Source organism: Ostrinia furnacalis, unplaced genomic scaffold (assembly GCF_004193835.3).
Source record: "Ostrinia furnacalis isolate ACB-3 unplaced genomic scaffold, ASM419383v2 OfSCF4122, whole genome shotgun sequence".
Taxonomy (NCBI): Eukaryota; Metazoa; Arthropoda; class Insecta; order Lepidoptera; family Crambidae; genus Ostrinia; species Ostrinia furnacalis.
The window spans coordinates 1,051,883-1,079,257 of record NW_021134361.1 but is presented as its reverse complement, the minus strand read 5'-3'; the positions used below and the strand labels follow the sequence as shown (position 1 = coordinate 1,079,257).

Sequence of the window (27,375 nt, the reverse complement as noted above, 5' to 3'; positions counted from 1 at the left end):
CAAAATCAAAATTATCTTTATTTGTTTAGACTAATTAAATTAGTACTTACAATTCGTCAAATGCTCTTAAGGAGCCTATACATGTCTCATTCTTTTTTTGCCCTACCAGAGCTTCGAGACAAACATTTGGCAAGTGCTGAGAAGAAGCGCCGCAACAAACTCACTCTTTGTTCGATTAGTAACATTCTTATGTTCACGAAATTCTATAATGCGGTCTTAAATTATAAAGCTGTTTTGACTTGAGTTACATTAAGCTTTTGTAGTCCTACAACGAGTATAAAACGTTTCAGATAAAGGGGTTAATTGTTGTAAGAGAGAGTTAAAATAACTAAGAATCAGGCATTGATAAGATAAGATGGCATTTTATAAGCCAAATCATAGCACATCATAATGCACACTCTTACCACGTAAACTGACCAACATTTTAGAGAAATAACCTCGTTAGTAGAAACGAATTCTATCGAACACAAAAAGTTGCAACAAAGGCATTTTTACAATGCGAATTCCTAACCTATAAACATAAGAATGAGTTTTAATTATGCTGACTGCATGAAACAACGACCACAATAGTTTCCCCAAATATATTACAACTCAGAAAGAAATCACAAAGCATCAGTAAATCTGCAAAAGTAATAGGTTAACATTAACCAGACAACACTTCGGCAACTATCGGAAAGACAAATACAGCAACTTCAGTTCACAATTACGCTTGCTTGTACATAATTATTAAAGACAGAGTTTTAATAAACACTTTGAAGACAACCAAATCTATTTAAATATCCATATCTGTGATTTAAATAATTTTGTTTTGTGTTTTGTTGTATTTGATTTTTGAGCAAGCTGTGGAGCAAGCTGATGATGATGAATGAATGAATGATGACATGACAGCAAAAAGTGACACATGACAGTACTAGGGATGGCAATGGCATCCACTCGATAGTAATCGATAGTGAAATATCTATATCGATTATTCAATTACATCGTAGAAATTATAAGATACAAAATTTTAATACTAGGTGCAAATTGTTAGTCTCTTAATTATTTAAATTAAAAACATTAAAACTATCTATAATGATGATGCCAATCAGCAACACCACTAGATTTTAATAGATTAATGAAATTAATATGAATTATAACTAATAAAGTTATATGAATTTTAATACGCATATTCAAAGCTTATGAATTGATGAAATGAATATTAAAAACTGCATAATAAAAGAAACTATAAAAATGATATTGTTTTCACTGTTACGCTTTATTAAACATACAAACATTATTGTAATTTTATCCAAATGAATAACAACCGGTGTAGCTAGCTTGGATCGTTTAAAATACGCGCCAGCTGAAAAAGAAAACGTAAAATAAGAATCGTTGCCCCGTAGAATTGAAATTGAAATATAACTTGATTTGCGAGCGATTTGTAGACATAATTGCAAGTGATGCTTGCTTAGTAGTTAAGCATACTTTGATATAGCAATGTGCACAATTTATGAGCCAATTCTTATTATCGTTATAATTATAATCTGTCGCAATTGTTGAACTGACACATTTTATAGTAGCCGTTTAGAAAACGGCTAGCCGTAATGTAATACGGCGGATTAAATGACCCGACTGCGACATGTCTATGCTCTAATAATAAATAAGGAAGTTTACTTTTTGATACAAGGGCCGGGTTCCTTGAGTTCCTCTTCTGATGCGTACACGCACTGGGTGTCCGGAAAGCCGACCAGCTCCGCGAGCAAATTAATGTCCTTGTACGAGGGCCGCGCCCGAAGCAACTGTCAACGTTGTAACGATACAGTACCGGACTACAACTACGTGTTTTAGAGGCTACAGAAGCGTGGTTTTAACATGTACTAGCCGCTACAATATGTTTGTCATAAAATCACCTTAGAAAGAACTACTCGGGAAGCCACATAGTATATTCTAGTTTCAAGCGCTGTCCGTACCTATTAGATTTATATTTGGGATTTTGAAAAGGGACAACAGTGATGTCCCTGACTATATTTTCCGGATCGTTCGTACGCCAGTGGTAGGTAAAAAGTATGTAAACAATTATGCTTCAACCACACCAACGTGTGCAGATCGCCCTCGCGGCGCGATCAAAGGCCAATGACAGGTCGCGCGACCCATGACAGTTCACGCGACCTGTCATTCCCTATGATCGCGCCGTAATCACGGTAATACTATCTATACAGTATTCCAACTCGGCCATATTTTTGAAATAAATGTCAACAGCCCCGCGGTACGTCACGGTATGACAACATGCGATAGGGCTGCTCACTTATGGTACCCATTCAAATTACATCTGTCCACTAAGAATTTCTATCTAGTTTTGTGATTGTAATTTTTTTTTATTTAGACGAACAAAAGACTTTGTGAATGGAATAGGATAAAAATGCGTGTTGTTTTGTGATTAGTAGATTTAATTTTAAAAAATATACTAAAATAATTTTGAATCTACTAATCATAATGAGTACTTAATGACCTGTTACTTTAATTTCGGACTAGCGAAATCGTGGGCCAAAGCTGGTTTTATACAATATAATTTTCATTTTAAATCGAACTGACTGAAAATGACCATTTCTGTCAGTTAATGACTAGTTTTTGACAAATTTGATCGTTTAAGACGGTCAGTCAAATTCAATCACCTTAGTCATTTTCAACACTAGGCCATCGACGTCCGTTCGGCACATTCGCGACATCCCTAACTTCTGGATCTCGACTACGTCCCGTGATTTGAAATTCGAAGGAAAACTCGCGTTTCGTCGGTTTATATGAAGTTACAATACTGTATGATATTATTACCGTGCCGTAATCGCGATCTGCACGCGTTGGTGTGGTTGAAGCATTAGAAGTGTCCTCACTAAGAGATATCGTAATGAAAATGTTAAGGCCTGAAACGGCCCGTAAACATCCTAGACTGTGTCTCATTTGACATGGTGTGATTGCAGTCAGATGCCTGCTTTGTTCTGCATAAAAAAATCCGCTCAATGTGGCCCACGCTTTTCGCCAATACAGGTTAAAATAAATTTTTGAGTGACGTGTACTTTCGAACTCCTCTTACGTTCTTCTGATTAACCCATTTAGCCCTACCGTACCCTATGTGGTACAGTATCTTTTTGAAAATATTACAAAGTACCAAATTGTTATTAATTTGTAAAAATGATTATGACAGTAAGCTTAAAGTTATTATTTTACATAAAAATATTTAAAAATATGTTTTAACAAGTGGTTTCGGAAATATTTATGAAATTCCTCGACAGAAGACAAAAAAAAAATTACAATGTATTTAAGAAGGTATAATTTCTTATTAATCATGGTAAAGTATGTTATTTATTTATCAATTTTATTTAAAAAATAGAGTACAATAGATATCATGACTACAAAAAAAATATTATTGAGATTATTTTTATACGGTTTATTCCAGTCTAAAATAGGTGTACCGTATAAGGTACAGTAGGTCTATGCATGAGAAAATCATGCTATTTTTATTTTTAGTTTTTATTATTTTTATTTGTTTTAGGCTATTGATGCTTCACTATATTGCCACAACTCATAAAAAAATTGATAATTTCAGTAAACATAAAGCAATCTTGGTATTTTTCTACTGCTGTCTTGTCAGATGACCGCTAATGATGATCAGACTGACGAAGATTTAGGCGATAAAGATAGTGTCAATATAAATAATAACCCTCAGAGTTTTCTCCGAAGTATTTGCAAAATTTCCATCGTCGTGTTGCTAAATGCGATTATGGATAGCACTAAACGTAACAAACCAGAAGAAGCCAGGTCTTCTTCAGCTATCCTCACTAACTTCGGAGAAGGTAGGACAAATAACCAAATATGGTTAGTATCACAGAAAACGTGTTACGAGATATGCCAAGTGTGATACTAGTGATTATGTGATTTTATTTTTATTTTATATCATACAATAATTAATAAAAATCTTCTTTGAACAACGACTATGTTTTGCTTGCTTATAGACCTACTGTACCCTATATGGTACGGGCTCCCCACGGCCCCCTATTTATGGATTATTTTTTTAAATATTTTTTTCATGATTTTTAGGCTTCCCTTTGTGAGTTTTTGCTGAAAAATCAATTTTTATTTACAAAAATAATTATCGGTCTAAATGGGTTAATTTCGTTGCGGGTCCAATGACAGTTTCCCCCGGGACAAACTTGACCTTCATTGGTTGGGTTTTTATGGCGGTCAAGCTGTAGATCCTGGCTACACAGGAGTTGCAGTGGTGGGAACGAGAGGTGGGAATAGTCCCGTTTTTGACGTGTACTTACCTCTGTGGCGACTTCTTTCCTGTCGTCGATGGGAGGCATGTTCCAGAACACCATCCCGACCACGATCTCGTCCCGCAGGTAGAACACCAGGCCACGCTTGTACCGGTTCTTGTACTCTTCGCTCCTAGAATAGAATAGAAAAATCTTTATTCCACACAAAATAAACAAAAATAATAAAGGACTTAAAATATACAAATAAAGGTAGATATTTTGTGAGAAAAAGGCGCCCGCTCAGCATTAATCGAGAAATGCGTGCACACCTCGCCGCTGATTTTCAGCGGTTGCCTTACGCAATGTAAAAAAAATCTGCGATTACTAGGGGGGATCTATCACAATTTGATTCGATTGATTACGATCCAATTTCAATTGAAATTAAAATAACAATGCCATTCGAATAAATATATTAATATAAGTATTGTTTTTTTTTTGTATCCCATCTCTCGAGATTTATAAATTTTTTCCTAATTTAATTATTTAGTTCTATCACTCGTTAGGAGCGCTAACTATTGAGCGCAAATAGGCATGAGTTCGATCTTAAAACGAGGTTTGATGCAAACCGTCCCATTCACAAAATGGCCACACTCAGTTAAGAGTTAGGACCAGAACAAACGGTAAAACGCAACTGCAACGAAACTGCAACTTCTAGTTACTTTTGAGTTGCATCTAAGTTTCCGCCATAGATTCCGTTGAGAGACCACACATGACGCGACCAGTTTGACCAGTTCAAATCGGTTTCCAACTGGTCGCGTCATGTGTGGTCTCTCAACGGATGCAGTTGCGTTTCACCGTGTGTTCTGGGCCTTAAAGTTCTTGAAACAATATTTTCTTGTAGGTTGAAAATGTTAAACAACTTTTATCCGAGTGTGACCATTTTGCAATTGGGCCAAAATAAATTACTTTTAAAATTTGTGATGAAATGCGAATGGGAAGGTCGTTGTTAAACTCTTTTAAATGACTTAAGCTAAACTAAATGAAAACTAAACTCTGTGAACTAAGCTAAGCTAAACTAGAACTACGTTGTCCGTTCACCAATAAATAAGCTAAAACTACGTAAGTGATGGTCAGTTTGTGCTAGAACGTCGAGTTAACCGAGCTAAGTTAGTTCCACTTAGCTGGGGCATTTCACGTAGCTTAGCTGGCATAGTTTGCGGTGGACGCACATGTATGAAAAACTGGCTCAACTATGCGAGCTAAGCTAAACTAACTTAGTTTAGCCGGCGGTGGACGTTCGGTTTTATGGTAGGCTTACTAACTTTTTGTAGCAAGGGCGGTCCCCGTCCCCGCTAGGCGGTTTCTTAACTGCCTCCTCGGGGGTGCACTGTTTGAAGAGACCCACTGTGGGCATGCACGCGCCACATTCACCCACAACCTGCCAACAACAAACAATCACGTATTTTATCGCTATTTTCATATTTGCGGACCCTTGGCACAAAATATTGTCAAATGACCAATCCTTTTGTGAGCAGTGTTCTCTTTAGTCTTTAAGATGTTGTTATTGTGTTTATTGTTACTTAACTATTTAATTACGTTATAAGGTATAAAACCTGTGTAATTAAAATAAAAATAAATTGAAAAATAAATATTACTTAGAAGTTAGAACAGGGGCTAGATAAAATGCAAAATGTGTCAGTTTTCATGTCGAAAGATGGTCGAAGTCGAAAAGCCTTTTTTTACCCGACTGCGCCAGAAAGATGTGTTTTTTTATTATGGAGATTCAACGGATTCAATTTTCGATTCGATCAAAAAGTGCCACTTGTGTCCACTCATAGTTGCTATGATAGTTATGGCCGCTTATTATCACAGGCTATAAGGCCTCCGGTAAACTCACACGTTTGGAGTTATGGAGTTTCTGTCACTGTCACGTTTCTACGTGCGCGCACCTCCACACATCTCCATGGACTTGCTATGAGTGTCGAAACTGGGACTGACCTGCATCTCGAGCGCGTCGCCCAGGACACGGTAATACTATCTATACAGTATTCTAACTCGGCCATATTTTTGAAATAAATGTCAACAGTCGCGCGGTACGTCACAGTATGACAACATGCAATAGGGCTGCCCACCTACAGTACCCAGTTTAATTGAGAATGTTACTAGGTATGCAAAATCACTTGAAACCTATGTTACAGTTAAGCTTTTACATTTACAAATACATTAGTTTTTATTTCATTCAAAAATACCCAGTAGTTATGATTTTATTGGCATTCAAAGTTCGCTTAAATATTGAGTCCCGCCGACGGTCACGTGACCCCGTGTGACGTACATTCACAGCGTCCGCTCACTAGAAAACGGATCTATACATACTTAAATATTTTTTTTTTGTAAATACAAACTTATTATACATATTAACACCCAGACGCATGACAGAAATTAAAATTGAACCAAACCCAAACTTGATGCGATTGTGTCGTTTTATTGCGAATTACCTTCGAGCTCCATCATTAGACCCCGATTACTATACAGGGTGGAAACGATAAGTGATCTCACTCGATAATTTCTAAACCATACAAGATATCGAAAAACTGGTTACTGACCCTGAAAGTGCTTTACGAACTCTTTCAAACGGTACCAATAACAGGTTACAGAATAAACTGGAAGTATCTGAAAATTCAATGTTTCCAGCTTCCATACTAAATGTATGCCAACCACACAATATTAAGTGTAATTTTTTAATAAATAATGAACCTAAAAAAAACTCGTAAATTGCATTTTTATTTAAAATTATTCAAGGAAAAAATTTTTTTCAAGGAAAAAAAAAAGGCTTTACTTGCTATAAAGTGTTGGATCAAGTATGAGTGACAAGAGATGAGTGCCATGACTGTGGTAGTACTAAATGTATGGGGGATGGAAACATTGGATTTTTGGATAGAGCTCGTGAAGCACTTTTAGGATCAGTAAACAGTTTTACGATACCTTCTGTAGTTTTTAATATTATGAGGCTGTACCAAATGTATAGAAGCCGGAAACATTGAATTTTCGGATAGATCCAGTTTATTCTGTAACCTGTTATTGGTGCCGTGTGAAAGAGCTCGTAAAGCACTTTCAGGATCAGGAACCAGTTTTTCGATATCTTGTATGGTTTAGAAATAATCGAGTGAGATCACTTATCGTTTCCACCCTGTATAGAATTAAAATACTCATCAATACAAAACGAACGAGCCCAAACTCGATGCATTTAAGTCGTTTTATTATAGAGTTCCTATGGCCACCTTCCAGCTCCATCATCAGATCAGCTCCATGTCATCATAATATTGCATGGTCATCCAAATCACATGTGTTTGCGAAATTTCAGCTTAATAGGTTACAGAATAAACTGGAAGTATCTGAAAATTCAATGTTTCCAGCTTCCATACTAAATGTATGCCAACCACACAATATTAAGTGTAATTTTTTAATAAATAATGAACCTAAAAAAAACTCGTAAATTGCATTTTTATTTAAAATTATTCAAGGAAAAAATTTTTTTCAAGGAAAAAAAAAAGGCTTTACTTGCTATAAAGTGTTGGATCAAGTATGAGTGACAAGAGATGAGTGCCATGACTGTGGTAGTACTAAATGTATGGGGGATGGAAACATTGGATTTTTGGATAGAGCTCGTGAAGCACTTTTAGGATCAGTAAACAGTTTTACGATACCTTCTGTAGTTTTTAATATTATGAGGCTGTACCAAATGTATAGAAGCCGGAAACATTGAATTTTCGGATAGATCCAGTTTATTCTGTAACCTGTTATTGGTGCCGTGTGAAAGAGCTCGTAAAGCACTTTCAGGATCAGGAACCAGTTTTTCGATATCTTGTATGGTTTAGAAATAATCGAGTGAGATCACTTATCGTTTCCACCCTGTATAGAATTAAAATACTCATCAATACAAAACGAACGAGCCCAAACTCGATGCATTTAAGTCGTTTTATTATAGAGTTCCTATGGCCACCTTCCAGCTCCATCATCAGATCAGCTCCATGTCATCATAATATTGCATGGTCATCCAAATCACATGTGTTTGCGAAATTTCAGCTTAATCAGTTGCCTGGAAGTGGGTCTTAATTCAGTTTGCAAGATTCCACCCATACAAATATGAACCATTCGTTGTAATATGACGTCACGCCCATAAAATGGCGGGCCGGCCGCCGCCCGCACTTTTAAAATTCAATATCTTGGAAACTAATTGACGTATCGAAATAATTCTTTCACGTGTATTTTTTATTTTTAACAGAGAATACAGAAAGCTAAAAAACAAAATTAGTGAACATTCTTCATTACATCTGCCTACTTAGAATTTCTATATTATAGTTTTGTGATTGTATTTTTTTATTTAGTTAGACAAACAAAATACTTTGTGAATGGAATAGGTTAAAAATGTGTGTTGTTTTGTGATTAACTAGTATATTTAATTTAGTAAAATCTACTTAAATAATTATAAAACTTTAATAATAATGATCTGTTAATTTCGAGCGCGCCAAATCGTGGGCAAAAGCTGGTTTAATACAATATAATTTTCATTTCAAATCAAACTGACTGAAAATAACAATTTGACTAGTTTTTGACCGTAAATGATGGTCAGTCAAATTCAATCAGTTTTGTCATTTTTAACACTTGGCCACCGACATCCATTCGGCACATTCGCATTCGCGACACCCCCGACTTTTGCATACCGAGCGCATACCGAGATTTGAATTTCGAAAGAAAGTTCTCGTTTCGTCTGTTTATATGAAGTTACAATACTGTATGATATTATTACCGTGCCCAGGACGAGCCAGTAGTGCGGCTCCATGTTGGCGGGGACCCAGTAGCCCGTCATGTTGGCGCCGCGATGTAGCCCTGCTCCTCGGAGCGAGTGTGTCGCGGCCTGCAGCCGGGGACTGACCTGCATCTCGAGCGCGTCGCCCAGGACGAGCCAGTAGTGCGGCTCCATGTTGGCGGGGACCCAGTAGCCCGTCATGTTGGCGCCGCGATGTAGCCCTGCTCCTCGGAGCGAGTGTGTCGCGGCCTGCAGCCGGGGACTGACCTGCATCTCGAGCGCGTCGCCCAGGACGAGCCAGTAGTGCGGCTCCATGTTGGCGGGGACCCAGTAGCCCGTCATGTTGGCGCCGCGATGTAGCCCTGCTCCTCGGAGCGAGTGTGTCGCGGCCTGCAGCCGGGGACTGACCTGCATCTCGAGCGCGTCGCCCAGGACGAGCCAGTAGTGCGGCTCCATGTTGGCGGGGACCCAGTAGCCCGTCATGTTGGCGCCGCGATGTAGCCCTGCTCCTCGGAGCGAGTGTGTCGCGGCCTGCAGCCGGGGACTGACCTGCATCTCGAGCGCGTCGCCCAGGACGAGCCAGTAGTGCGGCTCCATGTTGGCGGGGACCCAGTAGCCCGTCATGTTGGCGCCGCGATGTAGCCCTGCTCCTCGGAGCGAGTGTGTCGCGGCCTGCAGCCGGGGACTGACCTGCATCTCGAGCGCGTCGCCCAGGACGAGCCAGTAGTGCGGCTCCATGTTGGCGGGGACCCAGTAGCCCGTCATGTTGGCGCCGCGATGTAGCCCTTCTCCTCGGAGCGAGTGTGTCGCGGCCTGCAGCCGGGGACTGACCTGCATCTCGAGCGCGTCACCCAGGACGAGCCAGTAGTGCGGCTCCATGTTGGCGGGTATCCAGTAGCCCGTCATGTTGGCGCCGGCGATGTAGCCTTGCTCCTCGGCGTTGTCGTAGTGCTCGAAGCGCAGCCGGCTGTCTTTCCACTGCGAGTAGAAGCTCGCGGCGTCCCCTGCCTGAAACGACAGTAAAAATATTTTAAATAAGTAGAAGGCAATGACTACGTCGTCGTGCGGCGATCGCGAGCAGTATTCGATTCGCGCGCGTACACTCACATATTGATTGATAGAAATTTAGCCTATACGACGCGTCATGACCCTGCTATAAGTACTACGCTAAAACTTGCGCGGATGTCCGGAGCGGGTGCCCGTGGCATGGAAATGCACACTCTCTCCTCACTGCACGTGTGACGTCACTAATGCGCTGATAATAGTATTTTTCGATACAGACCCGCTTGAGCCTTCCTTTTATTAGTTGTCTTTTTTGCTGCGATTATGTCAAAGTAAAATTGGACAAAAGAAATTGGACAGACTATGACGACGTATAATCGCATAGTAAAATGAGACCTCCCGCTCTCCCCGTGGACTTTTCATACTTCTTTTTCTTAGTAGGACACTCTTATCAGAGTGGTCGTGGTTGCGCTGACAAGGTACACAGTGAGGTGTTTGATGTCTTTTCCGAGGGTGGCTCTCCTGGAAATGTACCTCAATTTTTGACGGTTAGAGGCGTCGCGATTATACTGGAGCATGTACAGTCGGCGTTGAATAGTTCGTGACATTCAAAGTAGTTAAAAAATTCCCAACACGTCTTCGTTACAATTGGAATAAGGTTGCATTGTCAACTTGTCGGTCACTTTGGATGTCATGACTTGACTTGACTTATGGTCCTATGTCCCCTAGATGGGGCAGAGGGCGTCCACAACAGTCCTCCATCTCGTTCGATCTTGAGCTTTTCGCTTGATCTCGCTCCAGGTCTTGCCGATCTTCTTCGCCTCGTCCGCTACAGTGCGCCGCCAAGTTTGCCTGGGTCGACCACGTTTGCGTTTTCCTTGGGGATTCCAATCCAGAGCCTGCTTAGGGATGTGATCGGGGTCCCTTCGGAGAGGCGTCTTTCCATTCTATACATAGCCAGAACGCAAGGGTGTGAAACTAATCGAGTATAGTTTGGATATGACTTTTTTTACTAAGCTCCTCCAAACTATACACGACTAGTACGCATACGCTGCGTACTGCTCGCGTATACTTTGTAGTGACTTAGGTCAATGATCTTCCTCCAAAATATACATCGCCAGTACGCATACGGACTAATCGTATGTATAATAAGTGCGTGATTACAATTTATACGCGAGTAGTTGCATGTAGTCATTTTGACTTATTGACCTCTCTTTCTATTATATACTAGCTTTCCGCCCGCGGCTTCGCTCGCGTGGAATTTTGTCTGTTACAGAAAAACAATATCGCGCGCGTATTTGCTCACCGTTTANTTAAGTCGTTTTATTATAGAGTTCCTATGGCCACCTTCCAGCTCCATCATCAGATCAGCTCCATGTCATCATAATATTGCATGGTCATCCAAATCACATGTGTTTGCGAAATTTCAGCTTAATCAGTTGCCTGGAAGTGGGTCTTAATTCAGTTTGCAAGATTCCACCCATACAAATATGAACCATTCGTTGTAATATGACGTCACGCCCATAAAATGGCGGGCCGGCCGCCGCCCGCACTTTTAAAATTCAATATCTTGGAAACTAATTGACGTATCGAAATAATTCTTTCACGTGTATTTTTTATTTTTAACAGAGAATACAGAAAGCTAAAAAACAAAATTAGTGAACATTCTTCATTACATCTGCCTACTTAGAATTTCTATATTATAGTTTTGTGATTGTATTTTTTTATTTAGTTAGACAAACAAAATACTTTGTGAATGGAATAGGTTAAAAATGTGTGTTGTTTTGTGATTAACTAGTATATTTAATTTAGTAAAATCTACTTAAATAATTATAAAACTTTAATAATAATGATCTGTTAATTTCGAGCGCGCCAAATCGTGGGCAAAAGCTGGTTTAATACAATATAATTTTCATTTCAAATCAAACTGACTGAAAATAACAATTTGACTAGTTTTTGACCGTAAATGATGGTCAGTCAAATTCAATCAGTTTTGTCATTTTTAACACTTGGCCACCGACATCCATTCGGCACATTCGCATTCGCGACACCCCCGACTTTTGCATACCGAGCGCATACCGAGATTTGAATTTCGAAAGAAAGTTCTCGTTTCGTCTGTTTATATGAAGTTACAATACTGTATGATATTATTACCGTGCCCAGGACGAGCCAGTAGTGCGGCTCCATGTTGGCGGGGACCCAGTAGCCCGTCATGTTGGCGCCGCGATGTAGCCCTGCTCCTCGGAGCGAGTGTGTCGCGGCCTGCAGCCGGGGACTGACCTGCATCTCGAGCGCGTCNTTACTAAGCTCCTCCAAACTATACACGATCAGTACGCAAAATTCGTGTATAGTTTGGAGTCACAGATTTACAAACAGGCACTCCGAAATATACACGAGCAGTTTCCTATGGGTGCGTTCTGGCCATGTATAGAACGGAAAGACGCTTCGGAGAGTGTGGCCAATCCAGTTCCACTTGCGGCGCTTGATCTGCTGGTCGATCGGAATTTCGTGGCAGCGTTCCAATAGCTCGACGTTGGAGAATTGGATGTCATGAACTACATATTTGTCGCTTTTCATACAAAAGAAGGGAAATGTCCTTACCACGTATAGATGCGTGCGTGCCTCCAGCTCGGTGTTGACGAGGAAGCCGTTGTTGATGTCGTCGGTCTCCAGGAAAGATGGCTGAGCCATCTCCACGCGCGGGTCGGCGCCCACGGCCACGAACACCTGGAGATTTACGGTCGTATTCACAAACCATGCTTGCTTAGTTAAAGCCTGGTCCGTGAGCACGTAGAATCCCGTCCAATGACCCCAAGCTGCCCATCCTTGTCGCTCGCACGTAATTATGTTGCTGTCGCGCTCGCACACTCACTGCGGACGCGCGTCGCACAGTCGCGACAGCAATATAATTACGCGCGAGCGATAAGGATGGGTAGCTTGGGGTCATTGGACGGGATTCTACGTGCTCACGGACCAGGCTTTAGATAATTCCTGGCAATTAGTGGTGACTGAGTTTGTTCCGGCGTTTCTTCTCAGCACTTGCCATATGTTTGTCTCGAATCGCTGCTGGTAGGGAACAAAAAGATAAGGAGACAGACATGTAAAGTGACCCATATAAGGGCTACCTTTTCTTTTTTTATTATTTACTATATGTACACATTTTAACGTTCATAAGTGCCACTTGTGGTCTCTAAACTGAATAAATATTTTTGATTTTGATTTTGCTTATGTGAAGCAGCAAATCGAACGCACAGCGTTGAATAGAGCTCTGTGATTGGTTCGTGTGTCACCCTGTGCATCCACGCGCACTGTGAGACCTCATAGTAATGTTTGTGAATACGGGCGATAAACTATTAGGTAACCCAACAGATAGAAAACACTTTATTATACAGGGTGGAATTTTGTAATGCCACCTGGAGGGAAAGTACTCTTAATACTGCAGATAGAAAATTTTACTGAAAGAAAACATTACTTTATTTTTGAAAAGAAAGAGAACTGCATTCATAGATTTGCAATTTTTTTTTGAAAATTCTCTACCATACCATACAATTTTCTGTACATGATTAAAATAATTTAAGATTTTATGAATTTCCTTTCATTTGATTTATCAAGTTTGTTAGAGAAATTTTATCCTTATACTTGACCCTATCGATCGATGCAATAAAAATACAGGGTGTAATTTTTAACAGATTTTAGTTGGTTCGAGTCCCAGGTGTGGAAAGCAAATTTTTGGAAATCTTTGAATGCAGTTCTATTTCTTTTCAAAAATAAAGGAATGTTTTCTTTGAGAAATTTTTTTTATCTACAATGTTAAGAGTACTTTCCCTCCAGGTGGCATTACAAAATTCCACCCTGTATATCCACACAAAACAAGAAAAAAAAAGAGAAATACAAAAGAAACGGATAAAAAATCTCATTTATTTCTGCAAATAGGCTTTAAAAAAGCACTTTTACACATCCAAGTATTAACCCTACCACTGCTTCAGGACAATAAATGGGCCAGTGCTGAAAGAAGCAGCGCAAGAAACTCGGTCACTATTGTTAGCCTCTTTTTCAAAGGTTTACAGACTTTAAAATATACATAAATATTTATGCGAGCTAGGCAGTTACGCATTCCAAACATTTTTATCTAATTAAATAATCATCGACTTTATAGTAGCCCTTTTTCATTAAGGTACTTTTAATATGTGCTTTGAATTTATGAATGGGCAGTTCTACAACAGTTTTAGATAGAACACACTTTATTGTATACCCACACAAAACAAGAAAAAAAAATACAAAAGATACGGATATAGATAGTTTCAACCACGAAGACGCGCGAAACGATCTATATCAATTAACAGATGTTACAGACGATAGTAGAGTAAACAGCTCAAGCTATGGTTCGCTCTCGAGAAGCCACATTATCCTGTACTTCATGGAATTTACTCTTCAGAAATTAATATTTATACATACGTAATCTGTGACCATCGACGATCCATTTGACAGCGTCAGCTCCAACCTCCCGTCGGGAGACTCGAAGGCGTCGTAGACTTGGGCTGTAAATAATTAATATTGTGTTACTTTGAGACAGTCATCATCATCATTATCGACAGCCCTTTACAGTCCGCTGCTGTACAATGAGCCTCCTCTATGAGAGTTTTGCCATAATCCCCACGCTTGGCAAGCGGGTTGGAGATCGCAGTTTAAACGATTGATCTTTTTCAGAGAGCGCTGCTGCCCGTTCTCTGTTTGATGTGTAGTCCCTAAGTCGCCTCTTACGACACCCGCGAGAAGAGCAAGGGTTGGTGACAAATGTATTCTATTCTGCCTACTTCAAGACACCCTGTACCTTTTTAAAGAAGTTTGTTAAGAGTGGTTTCATCACCACATAGTCCAGCAGCCAACTTTCACTGGATCTGTTGGTGTCGCTACTGTGGTGAGTTACTGATTCTGATAGCAATCACAATAGATTGAAGTGAAATGAATGAAGCGACGATCTCGGCGGTCCACTCGCCCAGGCAGTCAGAGCACAATGGACAGACGCCCTAAACTGTGGTAAGGGACTCACTCTTGCGCATGAGCGTGACGCCTTCGCAGTGGATCTTCTCGGCTGCCTACACGCCTAGGTACTTTTGAGCACTCTAATACCCTAAGCTGGAGTACACACTACCTAGTAGATACAAAATCCCCATGAATTTCTCAAGATTCGGCCACAATGATCGTGAGGTTGGTATGGCCAGCCATGGGTTGCTGGGAGATGCTCCAAGCTGTGGGAATGCACAAAATAGACAAGGCAATCACCTGTACGTACTTTATTTTGCAAACGTTTGGCAGTCACGATCGCACTGGTTTAAACTCTTCGTTCTTCTTAGAGTTCGCGACACTTCGCGCGCTATTGGCGATATTTTTTCCATGAGCGTTGTCTATGTGGGAGTTTCCATAGCGCACTTTATACGTAGATTGTCTTCTGCTCCTATGTTTTTTTTTTATGTGACAGGAGGCAAACGAGCAGACGGATCACCTGATGGTAAGTGTCGCCTACCTCGATTACCGTCGCCTATAGACAGCCGCAGTCCCAGGGTCGTTACAGGTGCGTTGCCGGCCTTTAAGGTGAAGATACGCTCTCTTCTTGAAAGCTTGCAGGTCGTATCCGTCCGGAAACACCGCAGACGACAGTCCATTCCACAGTTTGGTTGTACGGGGCAGGAAGTTTCTGGAGAAACGTACTGTCTTTTGGGGTAATGACTCACTCTTGGGTACAAGCGTGACGCCCTCGCAACGGATCTTCTCGGCGGCCCACTCGCCGAGGTAATCCGGGAGGACGCTAGAGAGGATGCCCATGCTATGCGACCAATACTACAAGCTGTGCAGGAGGGGAAATCGCTCATACTTGGGATCAAAACGGATCTTCTCGGCAGCCCACTCGCCCAGGTACTCGGAGCATGGCGGACTGTTGACCTAAACTAGAATGCACAGTACAAAATCCCCATGCATTTCTCAAGATTCGGTCACAATGGTTGGTATGGCTATGGGTTGCTGAGAGATTCCCAAAGCTGTGGGAAGGCACAAAATAGACAGAGAAGGCAATCACCTGTACGTACTTCATTTTGCATACGCACAAAGATACGAGTGGCAGTCACGCTCGCACTAGTTTAGATAGACTCTTCGTTCTTCTTAGAGTGAGGGCTATCGTTTTAATACTTAACAGTTGGCACCCCTGGCGATTGACAGGACCTTACTCTACAGTGGCGCCATCTTGATGAGTGCAAATGCGATAGTCCTCCTACTACTTTCGCGCTCACCTTTCGCGCTACTAGCAAGTGACAGGACCTTACTCTACAGTGGCGCTAACTGGTGAGCGCTAAAACGATAACCCTCATTCACGACACTTCGCGCGCTATCGTTTCCATCAGCGTTGTCTACGTGGGCGGTGCCCTATCGCACTTTGTACGTAGATTGTCTTCTGCTCCATCTATTGGGGTAATGACTCACTCTTGGGCACAAGCGTGACGCCCTCGCAACGGATCTTCTCGGCGGCCCACTCGCCGAGGTACTCCGGGAGGACGCTGGAGAGGATTCCCTTGTCTTTGAACATGTGCACCACCTGCAACGGCGGCTGGTCCTCCTTGCGCTCCACCACTTGGTCTGCCAACAAATGGAAGAAGCAGAGGTAGAAAATTTCTTGAGCGGCGACCACGACCTGTAGTAGCCTTATTCACGTAACAAAACTTCAACGACAAAAAGCATTGAGTTGCGATCCTATCGAGTAATCGTTCTATCAAAATGACCCTTGTGAATACGGATTTAGAACTGTTTTTCAATGGGACGACTTTTGAACGTCAGCGAGATCTTGACTGTCAAAATACGTGAATTAGGCTACTGGAAGAGGTAGGATGGGCTGGTCTCCTACCAGTGGCCTAATTATCGTAACAAAACAAAACTACACCGACATGCAAGCGATTTGATCGCTGGAGTTACTTTTCGTATTCACGTGTAAATCGCCCGATTTTCTTTCAATTTCGTTTTTATGCGTATTCAATTGTTGTCTTGGAAGTTCGGTTTAATCGGATGACAGTGAATAAACGTCAAATGATAAATCGCTGAGTTGCGATCCTATCGAGTAATCGTTCTATCGAAATGACACGTGAATACGGATTTAGGACTGTTTTAACACGCTTTTATTAGGTCGTCGTGTAACTATGTAACTTTGTAATGGAATCTAAGAATCTGAATTACACGCACTTCTAATTCTTGTATCATCATGAAACTTGGCAATTATATGTAGATTAGATGACAATACAATTATGGTACCATCGAGCTGGTCTGATGATGGGACTGGAAGGTGGCCATAGGAACTCCTAAACGAAATGGCGGAATTGCATCGAGTTTGGGTTAGGTGGATTTGTCTTTTACTTTAGAGCTACATAATGTCCAGGGTCATGATGATGCAGTCGGGAGATGGCCATAGGAACTCTAAACTAAGAGCGTGTTTTTAGTTTTTTAAACTATTAATTATTATTCAAATTCAATAGGACAGCTTAGACCACAGAAATAAAATACGTGAATTAGGCTACAGGTGGACCGACGATCTGGTGAAAGTCAAGAAACACTTACTCATTTTGCCGAAGTGCCAAGCCAGTTCACAGCCAATGGTGCCCCCGCCAATAATCACCACGTGTTTTGAATCCTTCACCTGAAATATAGAGACAATGTCAATTAATATAAACTACAAAATAATAAAACTGGCATTTATGTTATGACGCGAAATCATTGTATAGACCTGTCTATTCGATCAACCAGGACTATTAAGTAATTACAGCCTGCATATCCTTATTAAATTGGAAACTTGACGTAATTAGGGCCACGGCAGACATGCTACTTTTTATCATCGGCGATTTTGCGACTGTATCGATGTAGCATAGCGATTTCCTGACTTCATGCGTTCGGACGCGGTATCGGATAATCGGAATTGCGCGTTTTAGCAACTGCTGTCGCTGTGTCGAGCTTCCGATAAGCGACTCAGTCGCCGAGTTTGGCGTTTTTATGTGTGCGATGTGGAATGTGTGGTCGCTGCATTCAGCTTCTAAGAAGTGGCTACATCGCCGATCGCTGATGTTAAAAATAGCGTGTGTGCTGTGGGCTCTTACATATAAAATCATTAACAACTAATTAAAATTGAAATTGACTATAGTCCTGTCGCCGAGCACGTAGAATTTCGTCCAATGACCCCAAGCTACCCATCCTTATCGCTCACGCGTCGCGTATATTGCTGTCGCGAATGTGCGACGGGCGGCCGCAGTGAGTGTGTGAGCGCGACAGCAATATCAACACGCGCGAGCGATAAGGATGGGTAGCTTGGGGTCATTGGACGAAATTCTACGTGCTCGGCGACCGGGCTTTTGAAATGTTTTCAACTCACCTTACGATACGCGATCTCCAGGTCTCGGATGGTGCGGAGGGTAGTCACGCGGTCCCGAACCGCCTTCGGTGCGTTCTTAAATATGCTCAGCTGCTTTGGTTTCGAACCTGGAAATAGCGGAAAAGGGCCTTATTTTCGTATTATATTCATTCATTCATCATGTCATTTACGCCCGTATTCACAGACGATGCTTGCTTAAGTAAAGAAGCAAATCGAACGCACTGCTCAGTACAATAGAGCTCTGTGATTGGTTTGTGTGTCACCCTGTGCGTCCACGCACACTGTGAGACCTCATAGTAATGTTCTTGAATACGGGAGTTAGTCTTTACTTTAGTCGTGCAGCAAGTTTAGAGGTAAATTAATTAATTTGACGCACCAGGTGCCAGCAAGCAACGCTCGTAGTACATTGCCTGCTGTGTGGCGCACATAGTCTTGATGTGGACGATAAGGTTCCCTCGTCTCTTTCCAGTCCCTAAAGAAGAAGAAAGACGGCAGACTCACCAGGGGCTAGCAGACATCGCTCATAGTATATGGGCTGCTCTCCGCTCATGGTCTTGACGCAGGTGCTATGGTTCCCGCGTCCACACCAGTCCCGTTGTCTCTTTTCAGTCCCTATGGAGAAAGAGAGACGGCAGACTCACCAGGGGCTAGAAGACATCGCTCATAGTACATAGGCTGCTCGCCACACATGGTCTTGATGTAGGCGATGTGGTTCTCAGCGTCTACTCGCAGCACGCACCAGCCGGTCGCGATGGAGACGGCTGGGCCCACCTTTTTGCGGTAGAACTTCACGGGATCCATGAACTTGCTGCAGTCCGATACGTACATGCTGCGGAAAAATGGAAGAGTATAAGTGCTAGTTTCTTCATCCGGAATCATATTTTTTTAGATGGCATTGGCCTAGTCTGACGGCCGATGGGGCAGCAAGGTTCTGGAATGGAGGCCGCGTACCGGAAAACGGAACGGAACGTGGGGCGTCCACCCACAAGGTGAAACGACGACATCATAAAGGTAGCGCTGGACGCAGGCCGCTACCAATCGATCAACATGGAAAGCATTGTTCGGCAGTGGACGTCCTATGGCTAAAATGATTGGCATAGTATGAAAGGTGATAAATCACTGGATATTTTTGCTGCTTGAACTAGGACTAATTTCATGGAGTAGGAATATCTTGACGTGTGGCGCTGCGCTGTATATTTACCTATTAAGATTGTAAAGATACAGTGACTGTGTTTTGCTCGAACGATGGTTACTTTTTTCCCCGTGACAATATCTTTCTCTTTTACACTTTTATAAAGAGAAAAAGAGAGACAACGTAGTGCATATTCTTATCTACGGGGAAACATACAGTCACGGTGACTAAAGTCACCCTGTGCGCGCGTCTTTAAGACTAGTTTAGGAAGTAAGATATTTACTAGATTTTAATTCTACTCACGTTTTTCTCCTGCCATCCTTAATGTAGTTGAGGGTCTTCAGATCAGGCGGCTCCGGGTTCCACCACATGTACTTCGACAGCGGCGGGCGCTGATACGGCAAGCAGTCTTCTTTTGAGATGAAGAATACCTGCAGTAAGTTCAAAATAAGTCAGAATATGACAGTCAACGGGGAAACAGTGAAACGCGGACGCTGGCAAGACGACGACACTCGAAAGTCGCTAGTATCCTTTTTAGCGATAGGGTTCGATTTAGCATAGCAACCTAATGGAGCTCATGCTGATGCTAGCATTGATGCTAGCTGTAAAACATAAGATGGCAATAAAGGTCACTTCTCCTTAGCAATCTCGTCATGCTCCATGATGGCCAGCTGCGTACAGATGCATTACAATTCAGTTGAAGACCTATTCGTACAGCAATAAAGATCACTTTACCTTGGCAGTCTTGTCGTGCTTGTCGTGATGGCGCGGTAGGCCGCCCAGCCGGCGGAGCCCGCGCCGACGATCAAGCTGTAGGACTTATAGCTGTAGTAATAAAGATCACTTTACCTTGGCAGTCTTATCGTGCTCCAAGATAACCGGCAGCGTCTATGTCCCATGCCGTTACAATTCAATTTAAGACCCATTCGTATAGCAATAAAGGTCACTTCACCTTAGGAGTCTTGTCGTAAGATGGCCAGCTGAGTCAGTGTCCAATGCCATTACAGTTCAATTCAAGACTTATTTCTAAAGCAATAAAGATCACTTCACCTTGGCAGTCTTGTCGTGCTCCATGATGGCCCGGTAGGCAGCCCAGCCGGCGGCGCCTGCGCCTACGATCAAGTACTGAACGCACGCCGGCAAGTCCTTGTCGTGGTACGGACGCTTCACCTTGCGACGGGGACGCCCTAAAGATAAAGAGATTTTAAACTTTCGCGTTCCATTTCAAGTAAAATAGAGAAACACGGGTCTTAACGCAACGTTTTTTAAATGAGTTACAAGTTGACGTTTCGGCTGTGTTGCAGCCGTGGTCAAGCAGACTGGCGGTTTGTGGCGTCGTCCGTTCGGGCGGGCTTGATTATGTATTACCACGACACACAACAACAAAAATGTCGCGTTGAGACCCGTTTTTCTCTATTTTAGACAAAGAAAGAATCAAAGTCAATATAAAAAGCTGAAATCTTTGGATTTGATATAAAATATGGAACGGTTATTACTTACAAATAGGAACATTTTCGCTGATCCTGTCCATTTCTTCTCTCCATAAGTAGATTCTATAGATCTGAAAGTATGTATTTTACATTACAGGTCAATCACTAAAATTTTCATCAAATAAAATTCGTTAGTCAATGTCGTATCGTTATCCGGAAAGTCGATTCTATTTCTACAAAAAGAGGGTAGTTGATTTACTAATGGTACTATTTTTCTACTTTTCGTTTTGCAAGGCAAAGGCATACGCCGCACAGTAGTTTGATTTTAAAAATAGGTACACATACGATCGAAAGTCATAATTTCACCGAAACAAAAATTGTTTTGGATAGCATTTTGAATGCTGATCAACATTTGTCATTATACATTTTTCGATAAAACGAGCCTTTCATGCTTAAAAAAAATATGACAAGAAAATTTGTATGGAGAAAAATCATTTTTATTTTTTTTCTGGCTACTGTTGCAAACTGTAGCGGTCAAACCTTATGTAGTCGTAAGTACCTATGGTGCCGAATATTACTACATAAATACTTTTTGCGGGCACGCGCGGCGAAGCGAGTAATGGACATGCAAAATTTTAAATATTTTTATTTATGGATTATTGATTTTAATGCACTTAAAGTAATTATTAATAGAAAAATATACTTAGTCTAACTTACTACAGCCCCCTATTACCTCATTTCACGCCAAAACCTTTCAAACTAGAACCTACGTTTGTAGGGACTAGGTAGCCTAAGTCGAATATTGACAATAAAATATTCACTACTGGCCTACTGGTTATGGTGTAAGGTAGATTAGGTAGATATCTACCCTTTACCTAGCTATATACCTACTTCTTGGCACTTATAATACCGACAGACATGATTAAATAAGTCTTCAAGCAAGAACCCTTGACTTCAATGGTTATGAAAGATTTTTTTACTTTCTAGAGTAGTCCTGAATAGATCCCTTAAATCATTTTGACTGACATAATCGATTACAGTAGGTAGTGGGTTCAGTAAGAGTTTCAACCCATATAGTAAACAATACATTTTTATGGCTCTTTATTCAAGTTAGTCGAATAATTCCATCATAAATGGGAATATCCGTAACCCTCCTCCACACATTATTCATCATCCATCATCATTTCAACCTTAGGACGTCCACTGCTGAACATATGCCTCCCCCAATGATTTCCACAATGGCCGCTTGGTGGTGGCCTGCATCTAGGGCCTTCCTGCTACTTTAATGAGGTCGTCGATCCACCTTGTGGGTCCTACGCTGCGCTTTCCGGTACGTGGCCTCCAGAACCTTGCTGCCCTATCGGCCATTACTTCTGCGTATTATGCCACTTTAGCTTGCTAATCCGTTGGGGTATGTCAGCGACTTTAGTTCGTTTATGGATCTCCTCCTCATTTCTGATTCGATCTCGTAAATAAACATCGAACAATCTCTCCATAGCACGTTGTGAAATTTTGAGCTTATTTATAAGGCCTATATTGAGAGGTCACGTTTCCGAGCCGTACCTATTGCAGATCCATTATGTTCACATCTACCTATAGTTTTATATGCCAACTAACGTACCTACACAAAAACTGCTGATACATGATGCAGATAATGTGATAACATTTTGGTGTACTGCATAACTGCCTATTGGATTCTTTCGGAAAAAGTAAGTATGTGAGTGACTTTGATTATTTTGAACACTCTGTTCAAGATAAGTGAATTAGGCTAAAATCTTTTTTGATTGTTTTTCGAACGAAGATCATAATTGAAGACATGAATGGAAGAAGTTGATTAATGTCGGATTTCAGTTTTTTCTCAGTTTGATGATTGGATAAAGGTGTTAGATTTATAAGAATAAGAATAAGAATAAGAAAAACTTTATTTGACACAAAAGAAAACAGAAAAACAGAACAAAGGGACTTAAAACTATACACGCATAATATTTTGTGCCAAAAAGGCGCCCGCTCAGCATTAATCGAGCCACGCGTGCATGCACGCGTGCCCCGACGCTGGTTTTCAGCGGGTGCCTCTCCAACCAACATTTTAAATACAAAAAAACAAAACATTAAACAAGACATTGACGNAAATATTTACTCAATACCTTTACTCAATACTCAATACTTTTATTGCATAACCACATTAGCATTCACATTTATAGGTCTTACAATTTAGGCAGTTATACAATGTGGACCCATTTAAAATTTTGCATGTCCATTACTCGCTTCGCCGCGCGTGCCCGCAAAAAGTATTTATGTAGTAATATTCGGCACCATAGGTACTTACGACTACATAAGGTTTGACCGCTACAGTTTGCAACAGTAGCCAGAAAAAAAATAAAAATGATTTTTCTCCATACAAATTTTCTTGTCATATTTTTTTTAAGCATGAAAGGCTCGTTTTATCGAAAAATGTATAATGACAAATGTTGATCAGCATTCAAAATGCTATCCAAAACAATTTTTGTTTCGGTGAAATTATGACTTTCGATCGTATGTCCACCTATTTTTAAAATCAAACTACTGTGCGCCGTACTCAACCATGCAGTAATATTTGTAATGAGCTGTCAAAACGTAAAGTAACTATTTCGCCAGCCCCATTGACTAAATAAATATCTATTGCATAGCTACTTTAAAATTCTAAATTAACGGTTTGTTAAAAACGAAGTTTTAGAGCTAAAATAAAGTGCAAGAAATAGAGTAGATAGTATGAAAAAGAATATGATGGACATAAAATGTTATTCCAATCCAAGACTCAGGCCCAGTTTCTACCAAAGCGGAGCCGAGGCAAGAGAAGATGGCAGGCTATTTCCATCAAAGCGGAGAGGAGAGGAGACGAGAGGAGAGGAATTGTGAGCTGTGCGTAACTGTAAACTGACTAGGGACTGTCAAGTGTCAAATTCTATAGAAAAAAATGAGTCCACTCGATACATCGTCTCTCCTCTCCTCTGGATCTATGGAAATAGATCCAGAGGAGAGGAGAGATCCCTTCTATGATCTGAGATTTCATTAAAGCTGGGCGGAGAGGACATGTGGAAATAACGAAATCCGATTACGTTATCAAAACACATACTCCGCCCCTCTCCACCTTGGCGTGAGGTTGAGAGCCATCGGCGCTCACCTATTGTCCGGTGAAGCTGGAAAATCCGCTCACGGCTATAGTCTGGTCTGTGAGCACGTAGAATTTTGTCCAATGACCCCAAGCTACCCATCTTTTTCGCTCGCGCGTAATTATGTTGCTGTCGCGCTCGCACACTCACTGCGGGCGCCCGGCCGTCGCACAGTCGCGACAGTATTATAATTACGCGCGAGCGATAACGATGGGTAGCTTAGGGTCATTGGACAAAATTCTACGTGCTCACAGACCGGGCTTTATCAGCATAGTCAGTCCGAAAAAAAAAAACCACCTTGGCGGAAACAAGCCAAAGGTTTAAAAACTATTGAACTTACCAATCCCATGAGTCCGAAGAACGAAGCGACTGCCCACACGTATATCCAGGGGAAGGGTTTGGGGGGCGGCGGGGGGCACGGCGGCGCCGGCAGGACCGGCTTCAGCGAGCACGGGCCTTTGGTCTTCGCGCAGTCTATCATCGGCTGCAAGGGTAACGTGACCCGTCTTTTCGTAGCGTGTATATGTCAAATATGGGGCTACATCTGCCTACCATTTTAACCAGTATTATTCTTGTAGTTGTTAAAGAAAACTGCTAACTTTGGACTGTAGTTACTTCGATCAAATTAACTGTGTAGGGCCGATCCAAATAAAATTCTGTAGTTACCTCAACGGTCTTCATAAAGATCAAATTAAAACTGTGTAGGGTATTGACTCGATTCAAATAAAATTCTAGTCTTATCACGGGTATAGGAAAGTGTTACGCTAAAATATGGAGACTAATATGAAATAAAATGTTTTATAGTTTACCTACTTGAAAGTCTACCTACGGTTTGTAATACTTCTGTGTACCTAACATTTAATTTAAATGAAAACAATACTCACAAAGCCAAACTACAATAAATAATGGAACTGAATGGGCCAAAAAGTGATTTATTAAATACCAGAAGACGGCGACATGTAATTTTGAGTTTTCACTTTTTTGTTTCATTTTTGCGTTAGAAATCAGAGCCCTCATGTGAGTTGTTTGTCAGTCTTGTCGATCTCGAGCGACTCGTCAGGAGGCCCCGTCTCCTCCTTTTCCGCCTGTTCCAGAAGGGACATTCTGTCCAGGGGTTTCCAGGGCTCGTGGAACGCGTATTTGTACTTGCTTTTACCGTGATACCCTAACTTGGGCAACGCATCTTTCACAAACTCCTGCAACTTCTTCTCCGGCTTTGGCTTCCAGTAATCGGGGTGAACGATCGGCGAATTGAAGAACAGATCCTGGACGGAGGCCGGGCACGTCCCGCCAACGTTGAACTGTGGGTCTTTGAACAGCTCTCTGCCGTCTTCGTTCGGTAATTCCTGTCGAAAAATCACAGTGAGAGCCGATCTGAGAGGTGTGTTTAAGTGCGTTGGACGAATCAGTTGCCATAAGCTATCTCTTGAGTCTTCAAAGTCCTTACCGGGGTTTAGTTGCGGACGTAATGCCAGTGGTGGTTTTCCGTCATCATGGAGTCACTGGGGCCTTTGCCTTCGTCCTTGCTCTTGCCTCCTCCGAACCACTTTCTGAGGATGGCTAGGAAGCCCTCGCTCTCCTCCTCCTTAGCCTGCTGGCCTTGTTGGTGGTACTCGGGTTGGTGGAAGCTCTGCGGGTTGTACCCCTGCTGACCTTGGAAGCCTTGGTTCTGATCGCCGTGGTGTCCCGTGGTGAGAACGACTGGCTGATGAAGAAAGCACAAGCTGGATTTCATTAGATATTTCATATCCACGACGTGGGGCTCTGATTTCGTCAAACGCACTCGAAACACGTGTCGCAAAGTAATATGGATATAATGCAAATATATTTCAAGCAAGGGCAATTTGTCCTACATGAATGTGATTTATACGTTACTTCAAAAAAATCTAATGGTATCATTTTGAATATGTATAATTTCATAAAAGCAAAAATGAAAATTCAGATACCTATTTTATCTTTAATGCATAAGCATAAAATGTAATTCAAGTTGTTTGGTACAAATGGTACAATATTAATCAGACATTAATTCAGGTTTGTGCTCACAATAAATTTGATAGAAAGCTAACGATGTTTACACCAATAGGTGAAGGGAAAATTATTGTACGCACAACGCCTCAACGCTCAATAATCAGATTTATTTACCTTGGCATTACTAGGGGGCAGGGGGGGCACGACGACGTCCGGCACCTTGATCCTGTAGGGGTCATAGTTGGGGGGCTGCGGCTCGGTGGGGCACTCGCAGCGCCAGGCTGGCGGCGGGGGGTCACTCTTGGGCCACGGCTCCACGCGCTTGCCCTCGGTCTGGGCTATGTCCTTGCAGCAGGAGCCCTTGTCGTGCTTGCCTCTGCGACCTGGAAGGATGAGACGGTTATACCTAGTTTAGAAGTGGGTATACATTTTTTTTGTTCGATAAAAAGCTTATTTCATAAATAGTTCTCAGTTCTGGAATAACGCAGTTGATACCATTGGCTATTTATTTATTACTAGCGGCCACCCGCGTCTTCGTACGCATGGATCCCGTTTTACCCCCTTAGGGATTGAATTTTGCAAAATCCTGTCTTAGTGAGCACCTACGTTTTAAAAGAAACGCCCATGCAGAATTTGAGACTCCTAGCACTTGTACTTTCTGAGATTTCGTGAGTGAGTGAGTTAGTCATTGACCTTTCGCTTTTATAGATTTAGATTCTAAACACAATCCTTACTGTTCACCTATCCATCTAAATAGGTATGTTGTCTCTTACTTGTTCTGGTTTAAATTAAGGAAACAGAATGAGACCCATGGTATGGACCATGATGGCCCATGACCCAGGGGATATTACTTCAATACGCACGCTACGTAACTTCGTACGCTAGTAATATTACTTCAATGCCAAGACAGGAATAGTTTTTATCCCGATTTTTGAAAGCAATTGAAAAGGATACACGCGCGCGAAATACTCTTTTTGAGACAGACCAAAATTGACGTGGGCGAAGTCGTGGGCAAAAGCTAGTAACTTAAGAGCGTTGTAGCAAAAAGTTGGCGTTCGAATTTTAGGTTTTTATTGCTTGACGTCGCGTAGTGAGTGCGCAAACTGAATTTATCTGTACAATTTCAACGCTGCGTCGACTAAACGATCTTAATCCGTAGTTGTATCGTACCTAAGACAGTACATCATACATAATAATAAAGAAATAATGTATAATTTACCTATTTGATTTTTTCTCAGATCAGACTTTTAGCAAAAT

At 41.6% G+C, this 27,375-nt stretch overlaps 1 protein-coding gene across 2 annotated transcripts in view; it reads right to left on the bottom strand.

Moving 5' to 3' along the window:
• Window positions 1-1,247: 1,247 nt before the first annotated feature.
• Window positions 1,248-27,375, bottom strand: part of aif (apoptosis-inducing factor) — a 29,482-nt gene continuing 3,354 nt past the window's right edge. For both annotated transcript variants that reach the window (XM_028312937.1, XM_028312938.1), the window contains exons 2-17: window positions 26,293-26,501; window positions 24,491-24,634; window positions 21,072-21,132; window positions 20,622-20,758; window positions 19,875-20,002; window positions 19,081-19,268; window positions 18,440-18,546; window positions 17,635-17,713; window positions 16,513-16,665; window positions 14,494-14,576; window positions 12,640-12,765; window positions 9,868-10,044; window positions 5,552-5,667; window positions 4,299-4,422; window positions 1,654-1,778; window positions 1,248-1,342 (exon numbers count right to left, since the gene is read on the bottom strand). In XM_028312937.1, the coding sequence (XP_028168738.1) occupies window positions 1,327-1,342; window positions 1,654-1,778; window positions 4,299-4,422; window positions 5,552-5,667; window positions 9,868-10,044; window positions 12,640-12,765; window positions 14,494-14,576; window positions 16,513-16,665; window positions 17,635-17,713; window positions 18,440-18,546; window positions 19,081-19,268; window positions 19,875-20,002; window positions 20,622-20,758; window positions 21,072-21,132; window positions 24,491-24,634; window positions 26,293-26,501 (1,973 nt within the window). In that variant the 3' untranslated portion in view covers window positions 1,248-1,326. The remainder of the gene's footprint in view (window positions 1,343-1,653; window positions 1,779-4,298; window positions 4,423-5,551; window positions 5,668-9,867; window positions 10,045-12,639; window positions 12,766-14,493; window positions 14,577-16,512; window positions 16,666-17,634; window positions 17,714-18,439; window positions 18,547-19,080; window positions 19,269-19,874; window positions 20,003-20,621; window positions 20,759-21,071; window positions 21,133-24,490; window positions 24,635-26,292; window positions 26,502-27,375) is intronic.